The sequence below is a fragment of the Clarias gariepinus genome, chromosome 5 (genome assembly GCF_024256425.1).
Source record: "Clarias gariepinus isolate MV-2021 ecotype Netherlands chromosome 5, CGAR_prim_01v2, whole genome shotgun sequence".
Classification (NCBI taxonomy): domain Eukaryota; kingdom Metazoa; phylum Chordata; class Actinopteri; order Siluriformes; family Clariidae; genus Clarias; species Clarias gariepinus.
In genome coordinates this window covers 19,010,015-19,031,821 of record NC_071104.1, presented here as the reverse complement: position 1 = coordinate 19,031,821, position 21,807 = coordinate 19,010,015, and the positions used below count along the sequence as shown (strand labels likewise).

The 21,807-nt window shown below is 38.7% G+C and overlaps 1 protein-coding gene across 3 annotated transcripts in view; it reads right to left on the bottom strand.

Annotated features, from left to right (window-relative positions):
* Positions 1–3,017: 3,017 nt before the first annotated feature.
* Positions 3,018–21,807, bottom strand: part of myo16 (myosin XVI) — a 132,141-nt gene continuing 113,351 nt past the window's right edge. For 2 of the 3 annotated variants that reach the window (XM_053496130.1, XM_053496129.1), the window contains exons 31-35: positions 20,799–21,169; positions 19,028–20,227; positions 15,045–15,197; positions 14,312–14,397; positions 3,018–5,143 (exon numbers count right to left, since the gene is read on the bottom strand). In XM_053496130.1, coding sequence (XP_053352105.1) covers positions 4,961–5,143; positions 14,312–14,397; positions 15,045–15,197; positions 19,028–20,227; positions 20,799–21,169 — 1,993 coding nt within the window. In that variant the 3' untranslated portion in view covers positions 3,018–4,960. Of the gene's footprint in view, positions 5,144–9,726; positions 9,810–14,311; positions 14,398–15,044; positions 15,198–19,027; positions 20,228–20,798; positions 21,170–21,807 lie in introns of all 3 variants that reach the window. The other variant, XM_053496131.1, reaches the window with a different exon arrangement.

Here is a 21,807-nt window from a genome sequence, read left to right as displayed (position 1 = left end):
CTTGATGTGCTCTTGTTCTGCTGGATGTGATGCTAAAGCCTGGTCCTGATACACTTTTATTGCTGAAGCTTTTATTGCTCTCCAGATCCCCCTTGCCTGATCTCCCAAGATTCTAAACTTCTGAGATAATCCTTCCACTTCTGCATCTGGAGCTTAAAGAATCGCTTTCTTCTTCTTGTACTCAACAAGAGTTTGTACTCAAACATAACTTAAGCCCAAGTCCCACCCTTACATCAATGGGTAACCTCACCTAGATACCTTAGACCTGTACTGTACATAGCAACTGCTGCTGTAATCATAAAGACGATTCTGTGTTTATGTACACAATATTCTCATCATGCTTTCCTTATAAATCTTTGCACAATTTTAAAAAGCACAGTACCTATGGATTACACTTGTATACCTCCTGTAGCTCAGATGATGCTTTTACAGCATCTATATTTTTAACCATTTCTGATTTATACTGCGTGTTGTGGTGTATTGTGTGATTTATGAACCGGGGCTGTCTTTATGAGCCAGCAGGCGATAAAAGAGTAATCAGTTTACACAAGGAAGTGCACCCAGTCAGTAAGGCCTTTCAGTAAACACACTCTCCCTGTTCTCATTCACATTCCTGCATTATGCAACGAGTTTATCGTAAGCACACGCATTACAAACCACGTAAGCACTCTATATAACCACGGATGTTTTCTGTTTCTGTCATGCAGGAAGGATATCCAGGATCTCTGATCTTAATCAACCGTGTTATGTGCCAACACTGTCATGCTCATGTGAATGACAACAACTGAAAAAACCTGCTGCTCTGACTTAGCAAAAATCACAATCACTTAGTAAGTACAGCAAGATGCTTTAACAAGTCATTAAATAATAAATCAATCTGGCTTCCTCATTAAACGCTGCCTTTTTGTATTTTCTCACATTTTGCAACCTGGAATGTAAATGGGTGAAGGGGCACCATATACAGTGCCAAATGGCCAAAGTTTGTGAACACCGGCCCATCACACCCATACATGGGCCCTTCTAAAACTGTTGCACAAGGTGGGAGCACACAATTGTACAGAATGATTTTGTATGCTCACTGGCTCTAAGAGACACAATGGAAATGGGCTTGCAGACGTGTGGCATTCATATTGTTTTCCAAAGTTTGGTGTGGAAGAAATCAGGTACAGAACATTGACAAAAAAAAACAAAAAAACAAATGGGATTCATCCCATGGCTTTAAGACCATTATATTATTTATGGTGGCCTTACATGGCACATATTTCTGTAAATGAAGTGATCACATAAAGTTTTGACTTCTATATTGCAGTAATATGAATCTCTGAATGATGGACAGATGAGCAGTCCCACAGAGAACCCCAGTATACATTATGTCTCAACAACCTAGTGACAGAGTTATATGAGGTCTTCATGTGAGGTGAGACTGAAAGTGAACTTTTTGGACTTGGCAAAACACAGCTGTAGTATGTAGAAAGGATATCCAGGATCTCCAGGATCTTGCATCTAAGACTACCTGTTCACTTAGTTAAAGGGCCTATGAGGGATGATATTGTCATGAATTTATTAGTTTTGATAGCTTCTTTGCAATTCATGATTTTGTAATTACAATTCTTACATTTTAGCTGTATTAAAAAACAAACAAACAAAAAACCCACTGCATTTATATTGTCTAATGCTTCAAAATGATCCCCTATCGCTCCATGCCATTTATTCCCAACTTAGCCCACTTTAGTTCCAAGTGAAAATTTTATTAAAAGTAATTTAATAGCAGGTGCTTTAAAGACAGTGAAACAGACACAGACATTGGCACTAGTGTGCTTTATTGCTGTACAGGAGTTTTATAAAACATAATTAAAACAAAATATGTTTCCCACAGACACGCATGTATTGGAGCAATAGTTAGATACACATCTTGTAATGCACAAAAAGAACATGACAAAGAAAAAGTGGGAACAGTGACTTCAGAAATGCAGCAACATCCACGTTGATGCAGGAATATTCATTAACGAGTTCAGAGAAATTGAGCAAGCACAGGAACTAAAGCTGTCCGTTTCTGTCTGGGAGACCGAGGGGATGGAAGCGGACTAAAAAAGGAAGAGGGATCCCCTCAACAAGGTCCTTCTTTAAAATAGAACTAATGAATCATTTTAAAAATGCTGTTTTTGAGAGAAGGGAAGTTCACATTACATGGATAAAACACAATGTCCACACAGGAGTCCGGAAAGTTCCACAGCACCAGATGAGACGGAAGATGATATGTCTGTATGATCACAACGCAGCACACTAAACACAAAGTAACAGTGCAGTGTGCTTTTCATGCTCTAAGGTATCTTCTTTTTTTTAAACTAATGCGTAGAAAAAAATGGGCTCCTACTGCACAATAGTTGTCATTACAAACTTGTTTGTAATGTGCATGAATTACAGGCATTATGAGAAAGGATCAATTTGGGTGAACAAAACAAAGTATGTAGTTCATGCTAACCTTGAATAGCAGTAGCAAAGCAAAAACAAACAAAAAAATAAAAAAATCATTCTGCTTGCAAACATCATACAGAACATTGAGCTGTTTACCATAACTGGTCTGTATCCAGCATCCCAACAGCACTGGATTACAGTGTTAAAAGTGACACACCATAGTCAAGCAATGGTGTGTGTTTCATCATGCCTCTGGGAATCCCTGGTTTTACTTGCAATGCCAAACCACGGGGCACAGATCTTAGGCCCGCAGTCTTTAGTTTGATCAGAAAGCAAAGCCTGAAAATCCATTTCTAATTTGTCGAAACAAACCTTTCTGGCAGGGTATTTTGATTAAGGGTCAGTGTGAATCTATGGGAGTGGGCAGCTATGTATTTCTCATTAAATCACTCAGTACATATATGGCCTTGATATATCTCAACTATGCAAGTCACTTTAAATTATGTTCTAAGATCATAAATGTTTCATTTACAAAATCATTTCATAAATACATTTACAATCACCAAATAATATCCATTACATAGAAACTAAATGATTAAATGATAGATTCTTGAATAAGACTAGTCTTGTAATAAACGTGAACATCAGTGGTGGTTTTGCACTGAATGTGCTTTTGTAGTTTACAACTAACAATCTGTCTCCAGGAAAATTACATTAACTTATTAAACTCTCTCTCTCTGATATTTCATTTTATTTTTCACAGGTAGTATGAGTGTGCGCTTACTTCAACATTCTTACATTCATATTGAACAGACGTTTTGCTGTGTCTCAATAAAACTGGGTAAATGTGTGGTTTTATCTTGACCCAAGCATGAAAGAAACCAAGTTTGGAGACCCATTTCAATCATGTCAGTAGAACACATCTGAAATAACCCTACTATAGTTAAAAAAAAAAAAAAAAAAACAGGTCTGTACTAAAATGTGGCCTGATGAAGGTCAAGAAATTACAGACAAAAAAAAAAGTCCAAGTAAAACAATAATAACTGAACATACGGAGAAGTGATTGTTGCCGTGCAAAGATGACGGGTATTTACTGATTATATAAACTGTTTGAGCGTCACTGCAGACGTGACATTTTCATATCATTATTTTTAAAAGGTTCACTTCAGAAGTGTATGAAGAGGCGCTTATCATGTTGATCATTACAACTGCAGTTCTTTATATTGGACACTTCCAGTCCATGTGAAGCTCTAGACAGATAACACAGAAAGCAATGTCTCATTACGAATTAAGCACATGTATATATTACAAATTGAACACTTGTTTTTTCATCTTTTTGAGATGGTATTTACTTGTACTAATTAAAAACAAATGATAGCTCGTGGCCTCAAACAAGGCCAGAAAAGATACAGTGAACTTCAAGTAATTGCACAATGACAATGTTCTCCTGACAGCAAACAGTGATGCCTGTATACTTCATTGCTTTAACATAAGCTCCTGGTATCCTTGCTGAAGTACAGGATGGTGTCCCTGTCTAATTACTTCTACACTGCACTGTTGTTGTGCTGTAACATGGTCAACTGCCTGTACAGTGGCATCAACTCCAGTCCAATGGTTTCTCCCAACTTTTAAAAATCGGGTGAAATTATTATTTAAATTCACACGTATGTTTGCTTTTAATGAACTAACTGGTTATTAGTTCCGCTTGTCTTACGTCAGATAGAAATTACAGAAGTTGTAGTTTCCCGTGTTATACACTTTAAATTTTAATATTTTTGTTATACTCTGTTTGTCTGCTGTCTGTGTTGGCACTGAGTGTGCAATTCTCCACTCGGTTAAATGTGTGCTTAGCATCTGAAAGTGGTGCTTGTGTCAGACGAAAGTGCACCCTGGGATATCACTGAGAGTTTACCTGAACCCACAAGAGTTCACAAAAGCCATTTTTAATGCCCGTGACATCTGAAGGTGGGTCTCAGAAGCACCTGAAAAAGTGTGAGACGTAGCTGCATCGCTGAACCTGAAGTAAAGACACAGTTCACAAAGAAGGTCAGCACAAAGAGACTCGTTGTGTAAACTGTAGAAATGTCTGCAGCCCAGCTCCTTTATGCCATGCTGTCCCTAAGCCGGGCCACCAATACCAGCTTTTTATCAAACTGAGGCAACAGAATCACAAGAGCAGCCAGCACCAGTTTGATCTGAAGTAGCAACACTGAAATACGGTATACAAATAGAGACTACAGTGCAGCGAGATGGGTTACAGATATAATTGCAATCTCTGTGACTCGAACAGAGTCTTCAACACAGACCAGCATTTGAATCTGACAGAAGGGTCACCAAGACACAAGACATGGCAGTACGTCCTTTGGGTTCCATATTATTTGGTGCCTGAGAGACAGATTTGAGACTCTCCTTGGGCTCATCCAAATCATGAGTGATAAGAGAGAGTTAGAATAAAAGGAAAGGGGAAAAAAAAAATCTGTGTCTTTTTTAGTCCTATCTGTGTTTCCATTCTCAAGGACACACGATCAGCAGAGGTACCACTTTCTTAAGGTGATGATGTTTTCTTGGTCGTTTTACTCTTGTGCTTTATTAGTATGGTAGGGAAGCCATGTGTCTGGAGCCAGGCATTCTGCCAGTCTGTTCGACCATCGCACACACTCCGCCTCCGTCGCAAAAAATCCTGGAAAGTAGACCCCTGATCCCCCCACACACAGAATCGCCGGAAGACCTGGGAAAGGATAAAAAACAACAACACCACAAAAACATTAGTGGAATAATATTCAGTATAATACTACATACTCAGAATACTTACCAGATACTCAGATTTACTGGAATTGCAATTTGATTTCAATGAACATTAAAAGCAAAACAAAAAGCACAAAAAGAAGCCAATGTGTGAAAACAATTAGGAAATATGACCAAAACACGGTGACAAGTTAGGATAACTATACAACCACTTGGTCAAATTCATAATTTTGGTGTGCCACTATTTCTCTTTTTACATCCCTATGCTGTATAAATGATTTATTTAACCAAACTAACCAGCTGCCAAATACCTGGGCATAAATTACCCACAAAGGTCGAACTTTGCCCTGATAGCTGCTTGACATAATGCATATGTATGAGGACTATACTGTAGCAGACCTCGTTGCACAGCCATAAGCAAAATCCTACGCCATTGCTTAAAGACAATCAACATGCAGATCTAAAATCTAACCGCTGGGTTAGGGATTACCACATGGTTTGAAAACTGATGGGTGACCACGTTTCTTTTACTTCCCCAGTATGTTTTGTCCTGTTTGAAAACACTTCACTTTACTGGTATTCAGGGTAGCAGAGCACCATGAGCTGTGAGGACTACCGCTTGACTCCAACAAGGACAGCTTAGAAGACGTAAAGCATGGAAATGAGAGGCTGTGCTAAAAGCAATTTAGAAAAGGCATTAGAATACACTGCCCAGCCATAAATAAATAAATAAATATCTATTTTAAAAAGTCACCATTTCAGAAGGGTAAAAAAAAGGCTTGATAAAAATGCATCATACAAAATGTTAGTAGAATTCATAACTATGTTTAATAGTGAAAGTAAAAGCATATCTACATATGCACATACAATGTGCTGAGAACTCACAGGCTTGGGATTAAACACCCATGAGATATCTGTTCGTAAAAAAAACAACTTGTTAGTGAGACTAATAAAAAACTTCAAACGTTTGGACTTCAAATTGGTTCAAATTGACCTCACATCTAAAGTGATGAGCATCACGAGCATGTGTAAGCTTGCATGTGCCCACTGTACAATCCTCTAAAGGTAGTGTTACAGTATGATTTGGGGGTGCTTCAGTTGGTCAAGTCTACGCTCAGAAATGTTACAATTTAATGAAGCCAGATGATGACCTAAATGTACTGAATCATATCAATGGTGTTTTCTTCCATGGTGGTATATTGCAGAACTCAAATTGTGAAATGGTGGTTCTGGTAGCAATAATAATCACTGTCACGCATAAATTGCACACTGCCTTAAATTAATTACAACAAACAAAGAGTCAAAATACTGGAGTGTGTGACTTTTTTTGACCAGGCAGTGCAAGTATTGCAAAAATTGTGTGAAAAAACACTGTTCATATTGCAACAGAATTATGGTGCATTGTAGGAGTTCAGAGCACCTAAGGACAGCTGGAAAATGAGCTTATACAAAAAGAAAAAAAAAAAAGAAACAATCTATAATTTAAACCTATGTGTTGGTATTTTCCCATCTTTTACAGCTCAGCATCCAAAGAAGTTTATGGCCGGTTTACAGCACTTGCTATTAACTATTTACATATTTACCCAGACTGGTCCGTTTAATCCCTCCTTATGAATAATCAACAGGGGTCCCTAAATCATTGACGCCATACTGATGGAATATTCCATTTTTTTTTGCAATTCTAATGTGATCAATATTCCCCTGTGTAAGAAGTCACCACAGAGGCACTTATGTATTGTGGCACAGTTTAAAACACCAATCACTGTCAAATCAGTGACATGCACACAGCCTAACCTATATGTCAAATACAACAAACACAACTGGTGAATCAAAACTACTTATGTGTTTGACAGCAGTGCTGAACAGAGGAAATTAGTATCTAAATAGCACAGCTGGTCAGTGTGTGTACAAGATGGTTAAATGGTTAAATGCACAACACTTCAAGCTTGCAGAAAAGACTGGAGAAGACCCTGACATATAACCTTGATTCTCCTTCTATGGAGATATTGGGCTGGGACTTGATGAGGTTTATCCCTAACTGTCACCATGTGGAAAGGTCAGGAGGACATATTGGCCCTATCATCATATATATGCCAGGGAGATGACCAGACTACATTATCCACAAACCTATTAAACTCATTGAGAAACATACGGCAAAGGGCACAGCAATCAAGGAGCATCATTAGAACAGAATTAGGCAAAGGTTAGTCATATATTCACCTATTAATCCATTAGATGACTTAAATCTGGTTTCCTGTCTCTCACTTCTTTCATCAGTCTTCAAAGATTTGTACTTACAAACGGCACTCACAGCACCACATAAAACAGATTTCTAGTATTTATATCAATCGGGAACCGTGGGAAAAAAAGGAGATTATTGTTTTTTTTAGAGCATACTGTAAGGCTGTATTCTATGAAATCCAAGAGTTAACCCTAGTGCAACTGCTTTGCTGGAATTCATGTATGAGAAGAATGCTGGTGTATTGAACTTTAAACGCAGTGTAACAGTCAGGAAAAATGTGTAAAAGAACAATATCATTCTGTCTTTACCTGGAACCTTAGCTTCATCATATGTTCATTAAGAGAAGCAGTAAGTAGAAAAGAAGTCGTACATAATCTATTACAAAATAAATAAAAAAAACTATTTAAATGCTATCCAAGGCGTGTGTGTAAGTTTCTAACACAAAGAAACCCCCATGTTAATGCTTTTCTTAATATGATTATAAGCACCTGTCCTCATCTTATCAAACAAAATAAAACATTGTAGTTCCCTTTGGTTTCAATAAAAATTCTCTCTACTCGTCAAAACTCTTAAACGTTATATTATGAGGATATTGCTTAACAAATATATTATGTTTCATATATATATGAGTGTGTCTATAATTTGTGTGAGCAATATAAATATTATTCTTATAGTTTGTATTGAACACATTCTGTAATAAATACATAACATCATAGAGATTAATATTATGAATCTGCAGGTTAGAGTTTGTTCCCAATATTAAATATCAAACCACTTGAGAAGTGACATCTGATTGTCCTCAGATGCACTTTCAATAATATTTAACGACCATGGCAGATAGTAAAGAAATAATACCATTTAAGAGCAGCGTATTTCTACAGCCTAACACAATCATAGTGGGGGAAAAAAACGAATCAGATTGACTTTAAACATAGATAAAGACAGATTAGTAAGGTTTCTCTGCTTTCGGCTTATTTCCCTCTCCTTACAGCATGTTCCTGGCAAGGCTTGAGCCTGAGGAGCATTACAGGTTCATCTGAGATCTCTTATTCTGTTTCGCTGTTCAGCAGCACGGTCCTTGCTTTCACACCTCAATCCAGAACACCAAGTCTAGGACAGGATGATTCGAACATTATGTTTCCCTAACAGCGGAGGACAAAGTAGGTAAAGTGTTCACTAAAGATGGAGAGGATTTACAGGATACAGGCAGAAAAGAGCATAATGTTATATTTATTAAAGGTACTTCCCATCAGCTGCATAAATCTTCCCTAACATACTGTATCAGGTGAGCATGGGATTTCCCTGCCAGTCACTACACAAAACTGTCTGATTTGAGCTGGTGGATCCCTGTAACCTGGCAGCATCACTGTAATAGTGACAGTATCAATGACACCTGCATTTACATCTGCTGGAGCTTGGTTAGATTTCAACCCATGGATGATTAGAGCAGTGTCAATATTTGATAAGATAGAACATTAAGATGGAGCACTTGAATCTCAGCATGTGCTTACTGTACAGTATATATATCAGAAACTGCACACTACATACGTACACATTAAGTTTTCACTCTGTACATTTGTGTGCTTAAGCTTTTGTACATTGGTCTCCAAAGAGAAACTATAATGCATTTGTAGGAGATAGAGGCATGTGGTTATTTTAATATAGGAGGCTCAGTCAGAGCACAGATAAAGTTTCTAATGACATAAGGCATGATTCAGCAGGCAACAAAAACCATCTGAGCAGGTGGACGATTTCTATAAAGAGGCTCTTTCTCAGGCACAAATAAATAAATAAAACCCAAGGGGGGAAAACTGAAAGAAGGGATTGATTGAATGAAGGCTGAAGTGAGTCAACAATGAAAGAGAAAACACTAGCAGGAAAGGAGGTACTAGAGTAGAAAACTGCAGCTCACTTGTCGTTTTTATTCCACTGACACAGTACATCAGTCATCACACAGGTATGAAGTTTAAAAAAAAAAAAAGAGAAAAAAAAGAAGCAGCTTTAAATCATAGGAGGAGATTTACAGGTATTAAGAAAAATAATAAAATGTAAAATGCTACAGTAGGAATTTCTCAAATCATTAATCTGTCACAATCTCATCATTTGGCTTTAAACTATAAAGCTTCTATCCCAGTAACATGCCACTGCACATTATAATGCCAATGTACATTCCAATATGCTTACGAAGACCCTTACACAACCTTTAACAGATAAATAAAGTTGTAAAAGCACAGAGCTGCAGTTTCCTATAAAAAAAAATAAAAGGAGGCGAGATGGCCAGGGTAAAGAAAAGCTAAAGGAAGTGGCAGCTATAAGAGACTCACCCCGTCCCTACACAGACACTACGGCCATGCCCAGGTTAGAGCGCGGCCCCTGCACCAAAGGGAGAGAAGTTGAGGTGCCCCCTCTGGAAGAGAGGAAGGAAGAGAGAAAAAGACACAGAGGCTTCAGAGCATAGGAGTAAATCAAGCAGTTCAGAAACACTTAACAGATACGGACATGTAAGTATTATGCAAAAGTATTGAGCATCCCCTTTATTTTTTCATATTAAATTAAACTAAATTAAATAATGTAGATTAAAGAAATTGAAACCAATGTTTTTCTGCAACAGCCTGGAAACTTTCTAACGATAAAATAAAAAAAAAAAACAGGTTGTTCATGTACTGTAACAACCTTAGCAGCAACCTCATTTCTTCTCTTGTCTGTACCAACCACTCTGCATTCAGTATTACAAGTATACTAATCACCAGCCTTTCTTACGTTAAATGTTTTTCATCCTAGAATGCTCCATAGACCAGTGTGTGGCTTAACAAACAAAATAATCCTCTGAAACACGTCGGGTACAGGGAGTGGAATCAAAAAATGAAAAACAAATACAAGAGACAAAAAGTCCTCCAGGAAGCCTGGAGAACTACTCCTTAAGACTACATTAAGAAATACATTAAAATCAGATTCTTCGAAAGCAAAATATCAAGACTTGTGTTAACCTTGTTTGTGCTGTTGCCAGTACATGGAGTTGTGAATGAAGAAAAGTTATCATTTACTATATTTAATGAGCAAAACATCATAAAAAAAAGTCTGACAAAAGCAAACATCTGACAAAAACAAGCATCTAATTGCACTAATAAATGTTTTCTGCTGAGGTCATAAAGTACATGAACATGTTACAACAGATAACACCTGAGGCAACTCAAGACTCCTAAATTAGTCAAAGAGATAAGTGGAAACACTTTGTTCCTCTAACTGTCTCCTGTTTGCCCTGACTTCTGACTTAGTTAGGAACAGTGTGTTCCCTAATCAATAATGTGCACTAGCCAGAAAGGGCTAATTAAATTTATGATTATTATCATGAAGATCATCATTAAAATATTTTGCTTTTTGCACATTAGTAGTGAGGACATACAAATAGAGACATGTGGCACAGGCTGCCAAGTGAAACATGATGCATACATGTGCCAGTGCAAAGGAGAAGACGACTGCATTAAAAGGCCATTTCCTGCTTCCGAGTGCCATAAGGACATTAAGGGCTCGAGTGTCCTTTTGGAGTCAACCTCTGTTGAGGTTAGAGTTGAGTAATGGAGAGGGCATATCTCTGTAGCCATCTGGCTTTTATCCATTCAGGCACTATGAGAAATGAACAGCCTCCTGTATGTACAGTAATGCTTTAGAACAAACCTGTGTGCTGGTTGTCACAATGCAGTATAAAGAGGAATATTATTATTATTATTATTATTATTATTTTTATTATCATCATCATCATATTTTTATATTATTATTATTATTATTATTATCAATAATAATAATAATAATAATAATAATAATAATAATATTCAGTGTGATATTAAAATATTCTCCTAACTGAACATTTGAAAAATGTTCACCATAAAGAAAATAAAACTATGCTAGGGTATTTGTTTTTCTAAATAGTCTGTTTGTGTGTACCTGGCACAGACTGCTTAGCTAAAAAGCAAGTCTTAAGTTACCAGCTCTGAGCTTTAGTAGTAAAGAAATAAGCCTATGCGCACCAGCTTATGCAGCTTAGTAAAAAAGAGAGTGTCCAGTTTCAGAGTGCTAGAGTTTAGACCGCTAACCTCTATAGTAGAGATTCTGTACCTGTGAATATTTCATTTGCCACTTAAATAATTAAAGCCTTATTCAAAGTGCAGGAAAGGAGTGCATATGCATGGTCCTTTTTTATTGTTTAAGATGGCTTTTATGGCCATGGCTCTAAATTCACTGCTTTGCTTACTTCCTGGTTTACAGGCAGTCATGTGACCACATGGGCCATATCATGTGACAGAGCAAGGGGATTGAGGGTTGAATGGGAACTTGTAACTGTAGAACCTGTGGCACCAAGTGTTCTAGAAGCAGGAAGGGGTCGGGTATCACTAGTAATGCGCTTAATACACATACTCATCGGGTCTGGTATGTAAAAATAAAAATAAACAATTTAAAGGTGAACTGGACTGGGATGTTTTTTCTTTGCTAGATGTATAAAATCCCTCTGATTTGATGAGGCCACTGAGTGCAAGAGGAAGAATATCCACTCTCCACTCAGGGAAGCTACAGCAATTATCACTAATGACAACTGCTCAGCTGACGTGTTATGTTAAATGACAAGTGGCTATTGTGGGTTTACTACACCTAAGTGCCAGGGAGACCAAGCTGACCTATATAAAATACATATTCATAAATCATTATAGCTTGGCAGATCTTGCATAATGTGATGGCCACATTATGCATCTTGGTTTTGAAGCAAATGTTTAGAGATTATGTATGAGACACCTAAACAAGGGTCTCCATATGTAAAGGTTATAAATGATATAATGCTATTGTTGACCTGTAGGAAGTAAACACTTTTTAATATATATTAAATATTATACATACTCCAGTTTTAAGGGTACGCAGAATGATTGTATATAACCATCACAACCCTTATCACATTTCCATATTAGTATTTCAACAGCATTACCCCTATTTCGGTCTTCACAAGTGACAGTTCTGTGGAAGATGTGCAGCATACAGCATATCATAAATGTCATGGCTGAATATCTAAATCTCGTAGCCAGCAGACAGGGAACATTTGCTTGGCATGATTTAGGTGTTGATCTGACAATGCGGGGTATGAACCGCATGTGATTTATGACCACCGTCACCTCATATGTGTCACGTAATCTCAGGCCCCAGATGTTAAAGTATAGCCTCCATATTGTACTCGCATACAGCCATGATAAAGATTTAAAAAGCACGCATTTGATAATGTGTCATTGCAAATGCGTTTACTATATATATTGAATATATTAGAACATATTTTTCAGGAAATATTATTTCTATCAGGATACAAGGCATTTTGTGTTTCATGTGAAATGTTAAAATGTTAGAAATTCATATTGGAAAAATATAAATTATCATCTTGATTATTTTGATATCTTCGAACATGATATACATGTACAACCTGGCCAAATGAAAGTCCACATTTCAGAAGGGCAAAAATGCTGAAGAAACTGCTGAAGTGACTAGAATTGGATTAGGAACTGAGCAACATTATTAAAACCTGAAAGAATAGTACTGAATCGTCAGCTTAAAAAAAAAAATTATCAATGACCATGACTGGAAATCACGTGACAGTACAAATCTCAGCTATGTTTAAAAGTGATCATAACAGATTATAGCCACGTATCCATAAGAAAACCACTTTCTATGAAATGTAAAAACAGATTGGACTTTTGAGCAATGGCAATTGCGGACTGATTAGTCCATAGGATGAGACAATGGATGTGTCAGGGTAAGAAGGGAAGCACATGTAGCAATGCACGCATCACATACTGTATAGTGGCCACTGTACAAGCCTCTGGAGACAGTGTCATGATCTGGGGTTGCCTCAGTTGATCAGGTCTAGGCTCAACAACATTACCATGTAAAGCTGACTACCTGAATGCACTGAATGACCAGGTTATCACATCAATGCTTTTTCTTCTCTGATTGTGAAAAAGTGATTCTGAGAGTATGAGGATTTTTTTTTTATAAATAAACTGCCCATCACATCGCATGCCATAATGAAAGTTAATGTGGAAAAATGCAATATTTGGGTGTGCTTTTTTGGAAAGGCAAATATTTTCTAATAAAGTGTACATTATGCCCACCTTTCACCAAAATTTACTACATATTTAAATTCTCCTTTAAGCATCGATTAAATCCCCTTAGTAACAACATTTACCCTATTTTCCCTGACACAGCTGGTGTAACTTACTCGCTCACTCATCTTCTATACCACTTTATCCTGTATTCAGGGTCGCGGAGAACCTGGAGCCTATCCCAGGAGACTTAGGACACAATAATAATAAATAAACTTTCATAGGCTGCCTTCTTTAAATACACAATACATTCCTATTTTATATTTTAAAAATCATAAAACAAAGGCCTTTGTAATAATAAAAAAAGAAATCAGTTTATCTTCAAATTTTCTGGCTCTCTCTGCTATTCATTTTAATTATTGACAATTTTATTGTTTAATCTTTTTTTTTTTTTTGGAAAAGTAAATGTCAGCCAGTGAGAAATGCCAATCAAGTGGAAACGTCCTGGCGTGAAGCTTCATTAAGGTTTAATACAATGCAGGCATTAGCCTTCTCTGTACACACACACAGTGACACAATGAGAAGCTGAGCAGGGATACAATAATAGCTTTGGCCTGAGGATCTGTGCCACTGGCTCGTCTCTACAGTACATGCAGTGATATCCCAGTAAACATAATCTCCAGATAACTTCCCCTCAACTCATTTGGCAAAGTGCTAGGGATGGAAGGACATGGAACTTTCATCTCTCACTTTCATTAACCTTGATTACCTGTGCCACTGGGAGACCCCTGCACCCCCCTCTACTCCCCACCCCACAGGGGTCTGCTGAGTTTACCTGACTGTGATGGCTGTCCATATGCCTGTGTAGCAAAGAGGCACTGGATGCAAGTGATTTGTGGTGTCCATCGTCCTCTAATGTTCCTGTGGAGACAGAAGCTGTGTCAAAAATACTGTATGAGCGCCAGTCATGGTAAAAAGAATAACCCGTCATACAGTTTTGACACTCTTGATGTTAAATGTCAACATTTATGAACATGTTAATAAAAATTTTATGCTGTTTTAGCAAAGGGTAACTTTTGAAAGAGATTATGCAACCAAAGGGCCACACTAAAAGGACAAAAGGACAAATGTATAAGATAAATTGGGGGTTTGACAGAGGCCAAGATGGAGAGACACTACAGATGGAGTGATGGCTCATAGGGACACTTTATCAACTCCAGAGCCTTTCAGACTAATCATAGACTCCCTTTTCTGATAGACTTCATTTACCCCATGGCTCGGGATCTTCCCCCTCTATGTTCCATGGTCATCTAGGTCAAGGTCATGCTGGCTGATCATGTAGCACCTTAAACACTACCCCCCCAGAGCACGGCCCCTGTTGGGTAACTGAACGCATAATTATTACACTGATTTCCCTTAAGGGTATGAATAATATGTTTTTGTGTCACCTTTGTTATTAGTCTTTGGATGCCTGAAGGCTTTTTTAAAGTAAGTCTCTACATGACCAGAGATTACAGGGAAATTTAATACACATCTCTCTTCAGACACAGCCAGTTTTTGGAGATTACCATTGGAGATCTGGTTCCCGTTCTCCATGGCAGGAATAGGGGAGTTGGGTGAGGATGTTCGGTGATTGGCGTTTTTGTCCTGTAGCTGTGGCGATGAAGTAGTGGGACCTTGCTCTTCTCTTCCTGGAAGGTTCATGTTGGAATTGGAAAAACCTGAAAAAAATTGAATACGTCAAGTGATATTCTGATGAAATTCTGTAATTTATACGTCCTCTGACACACACTGAAAGTGCAACTCTATATTAACACATTAAATTTCCATGTAAAGGATCCATATAAATATTTGTAGATGCCAACAGGTCAAAATAGTGACATTTGGCCTCAACATGATGACATGATGGAAGGAAAGACAACATCTGGCATGTCCAGCTTAGCAGGACACAAATTGTAGCAGCTGCAACGTTCAGCCACATGGGAGTGATGACGCCTGGACAGGAGGCAGCGGAAGCAGCAGAAGAACTGTTAATCCGTATGGCACGTAGGCCTGCTTAGATCTTACCGCTGCTAAGATGAATTTAGCACAGAGGGTCAGCTGCCCCTTCAACACATTGCCATCATTTCCATTACAGCATGCTCTCAGGCAGCTCCGGTGACCTCGATTTCTGCAGCCTAAACACGATCTAGAGCTAACTGAAGGTAGGTCATCTACAGTATCGCTATTATTTGGAATGCTATAGAACAGAATTTAATAATTATGTTTTTAGACGGTCTTTATTAATGTTAGGGAAATGCAGTTAATAATGAGAGTAATTCTTAGAACTAACACTTGTTTGCATCCATAATCAAAGCCTTTATTTTTCCTGTCTCTTCAACAGGAACATAGCATAAAACATGAAACCTAACAGGACACCCCTTTCACTCAAGATGATAGACAGGTCATCTCATTAATAAAGTAAGAGCTGAAACTGAGTCACCACATAGTCTCCTCCCAGATCCACACTCATCTTCTCCCTCTAGGTTTCACTGATATCAGAATGAACATGATGGTACACAGACCCACTATGGCATCTATGATGCAAAAGTTTAATGCCATGTGATGTATTATACAAGATTCTACTGGCGCATTTGTCCAAGGATATGTCTAGTTGAGATTTATCTTGTCTATCTTGATAAAGACAGGTGGTGTGTCAGTGGCAGTGACCACGGGAACATTTGAGGACACATGCTTTTAAACAGCTTGGGAATGATGATACATATGTCAGGACAATTAACACAAACACACACACACACACATACACACACACTGTACTGTAGTTTAAGTGGTCATTTCCTCCTCACATACATTTGCCTTAATGACTACTGTATATATGCGCACTCACCCTCCAGGGAATCACATACGCTTTGCTATGGAATTACAGTACCTATGCACACACTAGAGGACTTTGATATTTAATATTTTATGACTATATCATCTTCTGCTCATATAATATTGATGAGCCTAGTGCTAATACACCCTATGCCCCCTTCAGCCTCCACCATAAAGGGAGGCGGTGGCTTCTGTGCCTGAATTTTCACACTCTTGCTCTTTTATTACAGAGGACGCCTGTACAAGAATGGTAAAGCAGGGACAGATAAAGTCGAATAGGCTCAGGAGAGCTTCAGTGTACACATTCTTGGCTCCTTTTGCCTACTTTAAAGTAGACTATCATTTTATGTACTGTACATTTATATACAGAAAAAACACTAGTCTGCTTAAATGTAATTCTGCATACACTGTTACTGAAGGTAGTTACGGTATATAAACTAAGGCACATTCCTGTATTACTCGTTGTATTTATGTGAGATTGTTTCTCATGATCTCTGTGTCCACATGGGCTTTTTGTGGGTATCTGGTATATAGTATCTTAGATGGACTGGCTTTGCGTAATTGGCCCTCAGTGAGAAGAAGTGTGTGAACATGCATGTGCATGGTGTCCTGCATCGCATACAGACCTTTCCAATTTATGGCCATATATACGTTTCCTAAAAGTAATATGCAATACATGTAAGCAGATAACAAATCATCAGATTACCAGGTACACAGTTCACTGGTAATTCCAAGAAGTACATGCCATTTGGAAATCAGTTATAATACTTCTACTACTACAACTATTAATAATAATAATAATAATAATAATAATAATAATAATAATAATAATAATACAAAGAGAAAGACTAAGGAAATATTTACGGCATTACCATGTGTGGCATTTAAGTCAAACCAGGACTTTTTCTTGTGCAGGATAACAAGACACAGTTATAAGAGTAAAAAAAAAAAAATTATTTTTTTTTACATAATCCTCCGCTACATCCTACTGGATACCATTAAGGTGGAAAGTTTTCTCAGTACGCCGGATCAAACTGCCTGTTATTCACATACAGTATGTACAACCTGCTTTAAAATGTTTGCACCATTTAGATGTTTTACTGCAGTTAAGAGTCTCATCACCGTACTGTGCTTAAAGTCTTTTGTACAGTACGTGTCAATCAGTTTCACATCTTTAATCAGGAGAAATTTCATCCCCCAGAAAGCCCCTCAAAATAATTACTGATTATTTTTTAAATTAAAGATGAATTAACAGAGTATAAATATCAGAAATATACTAGATATTAATAGATTAAACAAAACCAAAACAATAGATATTATAATAAAATGATTACACTGTATGTAATTTTTCTAGTGTACGCTACTGAGTGCCTGATTTAGCTTTGTTCCTTCTGTCTGTGCAATATAACATTATGGGCTCATTAATTTAAAAATGCATTCAATACTAAATCTTTAAGTAATGTGACATGCCCGGTGCACAGAGCAGAAATTATGACCTACGTATCAAATCAATGTTTTATGAAATGTGTGCAAGGGTGTGTGTGGGAGCGTTTGCCTTTAAACACCTGGAAAATTAAACGTGTAGAAGGTTTATTCATGGCGTTCCATCATGATAGTGTGATCAAGGATGAGTCATTAGTTACACCCCTCTTAGAGAAAGGCTCAGTTAAACATGCAGTCAACCTCCTGGCTGGGGTTTTTTCAGCGCTGCACTTCATCACTCCAGCTCACAATGCACCTGCGTCTAATTAACACTAGACTTATATCCACATTGTGAAAGCTTGACGATGTCGGGTGCGACCATGCTTTTTTACCGATTATTTTGCTTTCATGTTGCTCATTTCTGGCTGTTTATCCAGTCTGCCTTTTTAATCACCTTTAGACTTTGCGCATCAATAAGTCGGTAAGCGTTTACACCTGACTGCTTCACGGTTTTTGATGTTCACCAGTGTATCATTTAGCACCATTATTTTACGATGGATTGTTTCCATCCATCTATCATCTATACCACGTACTCTGTGCATGGTAGCATTGAGCCTGTAGCCTATGCCAGGGAACTCAGGGCACAAGTTGGTGTAAAGTGCCAACTTACTGCAGAGCACGAGCATGCACACACATACAACCAATTATATAATGAGGGCAATTAAAAAAAAAACAATTGATTTTTCTTTACTACTTTCAGCTTTCATGCTTTTGCTCCTTTCCCTTTTGCTCAGGAAATTTTGGTCTTTACACACATACTCTCTTACACACACACAGAGAGGTGGAAGCCAAGCCGTGGTCAGGGTCATAGTGGACTTATGCTCATAAATCCATATGATGGACGTGCATTGGGTTAAAAGTCCCCTATTCGAATATAAAGGTTTAATGAGAAAAGAGGATGCCGGGGTTGGGACAGCTTGACAAAGGACACATGTACTCTTCCCATTACACGCCAACGTACTAGACACTATGTCAGTGGGAAAGCAGCCTGGTACATCTGTGTTGTTTATTTATTTATTGTCATGGTAAAAGGATGAGATTTAATGCATCATCATGCATCCTCACTTTGACCCAATTAAGCAAGACTTGCTATGTGCGATTCTTTGAGTGTGTGCATGGGCTGTAGCATTAGAGGTAGCAGGCCAGAAAACACACACACACACACACACACACACACAAACACATAAAAACTCACCGCTATCTCTAATCTTTCTCCCGGTTGTGGACTTGCGGAGCAGACTGCGCCCAGAACTGAAAAGTGTATTTAACTCATCAAGGGGGCTTGTGAGGGATCTCCCATTAGCTGGATTGAACAGCAGTGGTGAGGATGAACATGAGTGTGCTCGTCGTGGCTCTGGCCGAGAAGACTTCACTGGGGAGAAGGGAGGCTTGGCACTGCCCGGGGGTGTCTCTGCTAAACTGTGCCCTCCTTTATGAGTCATTTTGGAGTCTGCATTAGCACGGCTCAGGACCTGGAAGTTCGCTTCAGGGGGGAAAGGGAAGTGCGATGGAGGCCGATAAGGTGGAGGAGGAGCTGCAGGTGGGGGTGGAGTCAGAGGGGGGGTCGATTTGTCAGGTATTAATACAGAAAGACTAGGGGAGGAGTCAGCTCTCTGGCGACTATACTGGGGGGAAAGTGGGCTGCCGCCATCTTGGCTGGAGTAGTTGAGGTTAGTCTCGAACACGGGCAGCTTTTTTACTTCAAGAGGGGTGAGCGGGGACTCATCCGAGGCTGGAGAACATGTGACTGGTGATGGAGGGAACACCAGGAGAGGGGGTCTGTGTGGTAGCAGGTTGGGAAAGGGTGCGGGAATGTCACATGCCGTTCCGTCTTTTTTCATTTTTTCACTCCTTTTATCTCCATCCCAGCTTTGCTGTCGTCCTATCAGCATGTTTGGATGGTCCATAAGGGCTACAGGTCTCTTGGGTTGTAGAGTTTGTGGCAGCTTTGCAATTGCACAAGTCAAGGGGGTGGAGTCACAAACTTCAGGCTTGGTGACCTGAGGAACAGTTCCAACCTCATCATGTGGGTAGTACTTCATTTCTTCATACACAGCTTCATTTTGCTCTGGACTGTGAGAGTTTGCCAGGCTCAGCGCCCTGCATGTGCTCACCATCTCTATGTAGACGTCCTCATCATCCCGTCCTTGCTGTACAGTCAGTGTGGCCATGTGTGGTCCGTCATCAGAGGATACTCGCTGTACGAGGCCCATAAAGTGTCCACTGCGTGTCAGGCACGCCAGCTTCATGTCTGTAGGGCGCACAGGAGCAGGAGCAGATGAGATCTCCTCGTAGGAGCCTGTGAGCTTGGTGTTGGGGCTGCGTTTGGGTTTGGGAGGAGGAATCTTCTTCATGGTGCTGTAGTCATCGCTGTGAGGACGTGGTTTAGAGAGAGCTGTGGACAGACAAAAGAATTCAGGGGAAACATTAACACAAAGCACAAAAGAATGCTTAACTGACCCCGTGTCCTTTTGACTACTCATCAATATCCTATGGACTTAGACCATCTGTTTTGATTTTATAGCTATGTAGCAGTAAATGGATTTTACAATACTCAATAAAAAATTATCCTAATGATTAATTTTATTAACACTTACTTAGGAATATAAACAAAAATATAAAAATATAAAGGCATGTGTAATCAAAACCGAGATGAGGTAATGAGGTACTCTGACATTGACTATATGGAAACTATTCAAAGACAATGTGATTTAATTTTCCTCAATCTTATTTAATCTTATTTCCATCAGTCCAAAATTGCCTTTCTGACCTGACAATAACATAGCATAAAACATTTAAGGTTTTTAGAGTAGTTAGGCCAAGCTAATGGTTTAAAGCTTTATGGTTTAAAAAAAAAAACCTTTACTCAAATGCATTACTTTACTAGTATTAACTAGTATTAACTAGGTAGAACCACTAAGTTGGTATATGTTGCTGGAACTGGCAGTGCTTGTTTGTGTACATACGGTCACTGGGGGATAACTGGGTAGTAGGCGGGCTTCCTGATGGTGAGACTTGGCCCTCAGCAGGACTGTCCTTAGGAGCAATGCTCAAGCCAGCACTCACTGCCTCATAGGATGCACTCAGACGCGTGTTAGGATCCCTTTTTGGTTTGGGAGGCGGTTGTTTCCTTGGCGACGACAGTCCTCCACTACCCCCGTCTTCACTGCTATGATTTACAGACTGAAAGGCTGGTTTGATTGATGGTCCAAAGCTGGGGTGTACCAAGTTGTCTATGACTAGAGGGATAGGCACAGAACTGGAACGGAAGTGCCTGAAAGGACAGCTCCCAGCACGGCCCACAGCGTCATTCCCCCTTACGCTTTTTTCTACAGGCCTGAGAGAAAGATACAGATGTGCACAGGGAATTAAATCAGAATAAAACTACTGGAACACTTTAACTGACTAATTCGCCTGACTTCTATTGCAAAACTTACATTTACAGTAGCTATTAGCTATCTGGCTATTGAGAGCCTCTCAGTAAAAGCAGAAATAATGAAATAACACAGAATGTGCTGTGGAGCTTAATGTGCAGCAGTGGATGAATGGCTAAATAGCTTATCTGTTGATTAAACACTAAGCAGCTTTTCTTAGCATGATATGCACACTGATTTTTGTCCTTTAATCTGGGGCCTCCATCTGTTTGTCCCTGGGGAAGCTGCATGTTTGGTGTGTTTCTGGGGTAGTAAGGACTTAATATCATAAAAAGATTTCCCAATCTGGGTGGCATGAGTTTTAGTTAGCGTAATGATACAGTAAGAAAGAGACATAAAAAGAAAAGGATTATATATTCATATGTTTAGTATTTTTTCTTTTGTCCCAAAGTACATTTAAAGAACCTTAAGACGAAATAAATAATACTCTTTATAAACTTAACCCTGGCTTTACCAAGTACGTCTTCAGAATATACGTTTCTTAAAAATAATTTGTAAAATACACTTTTCAATTAAAAAGTGCCAATATAGTGAAAATTGT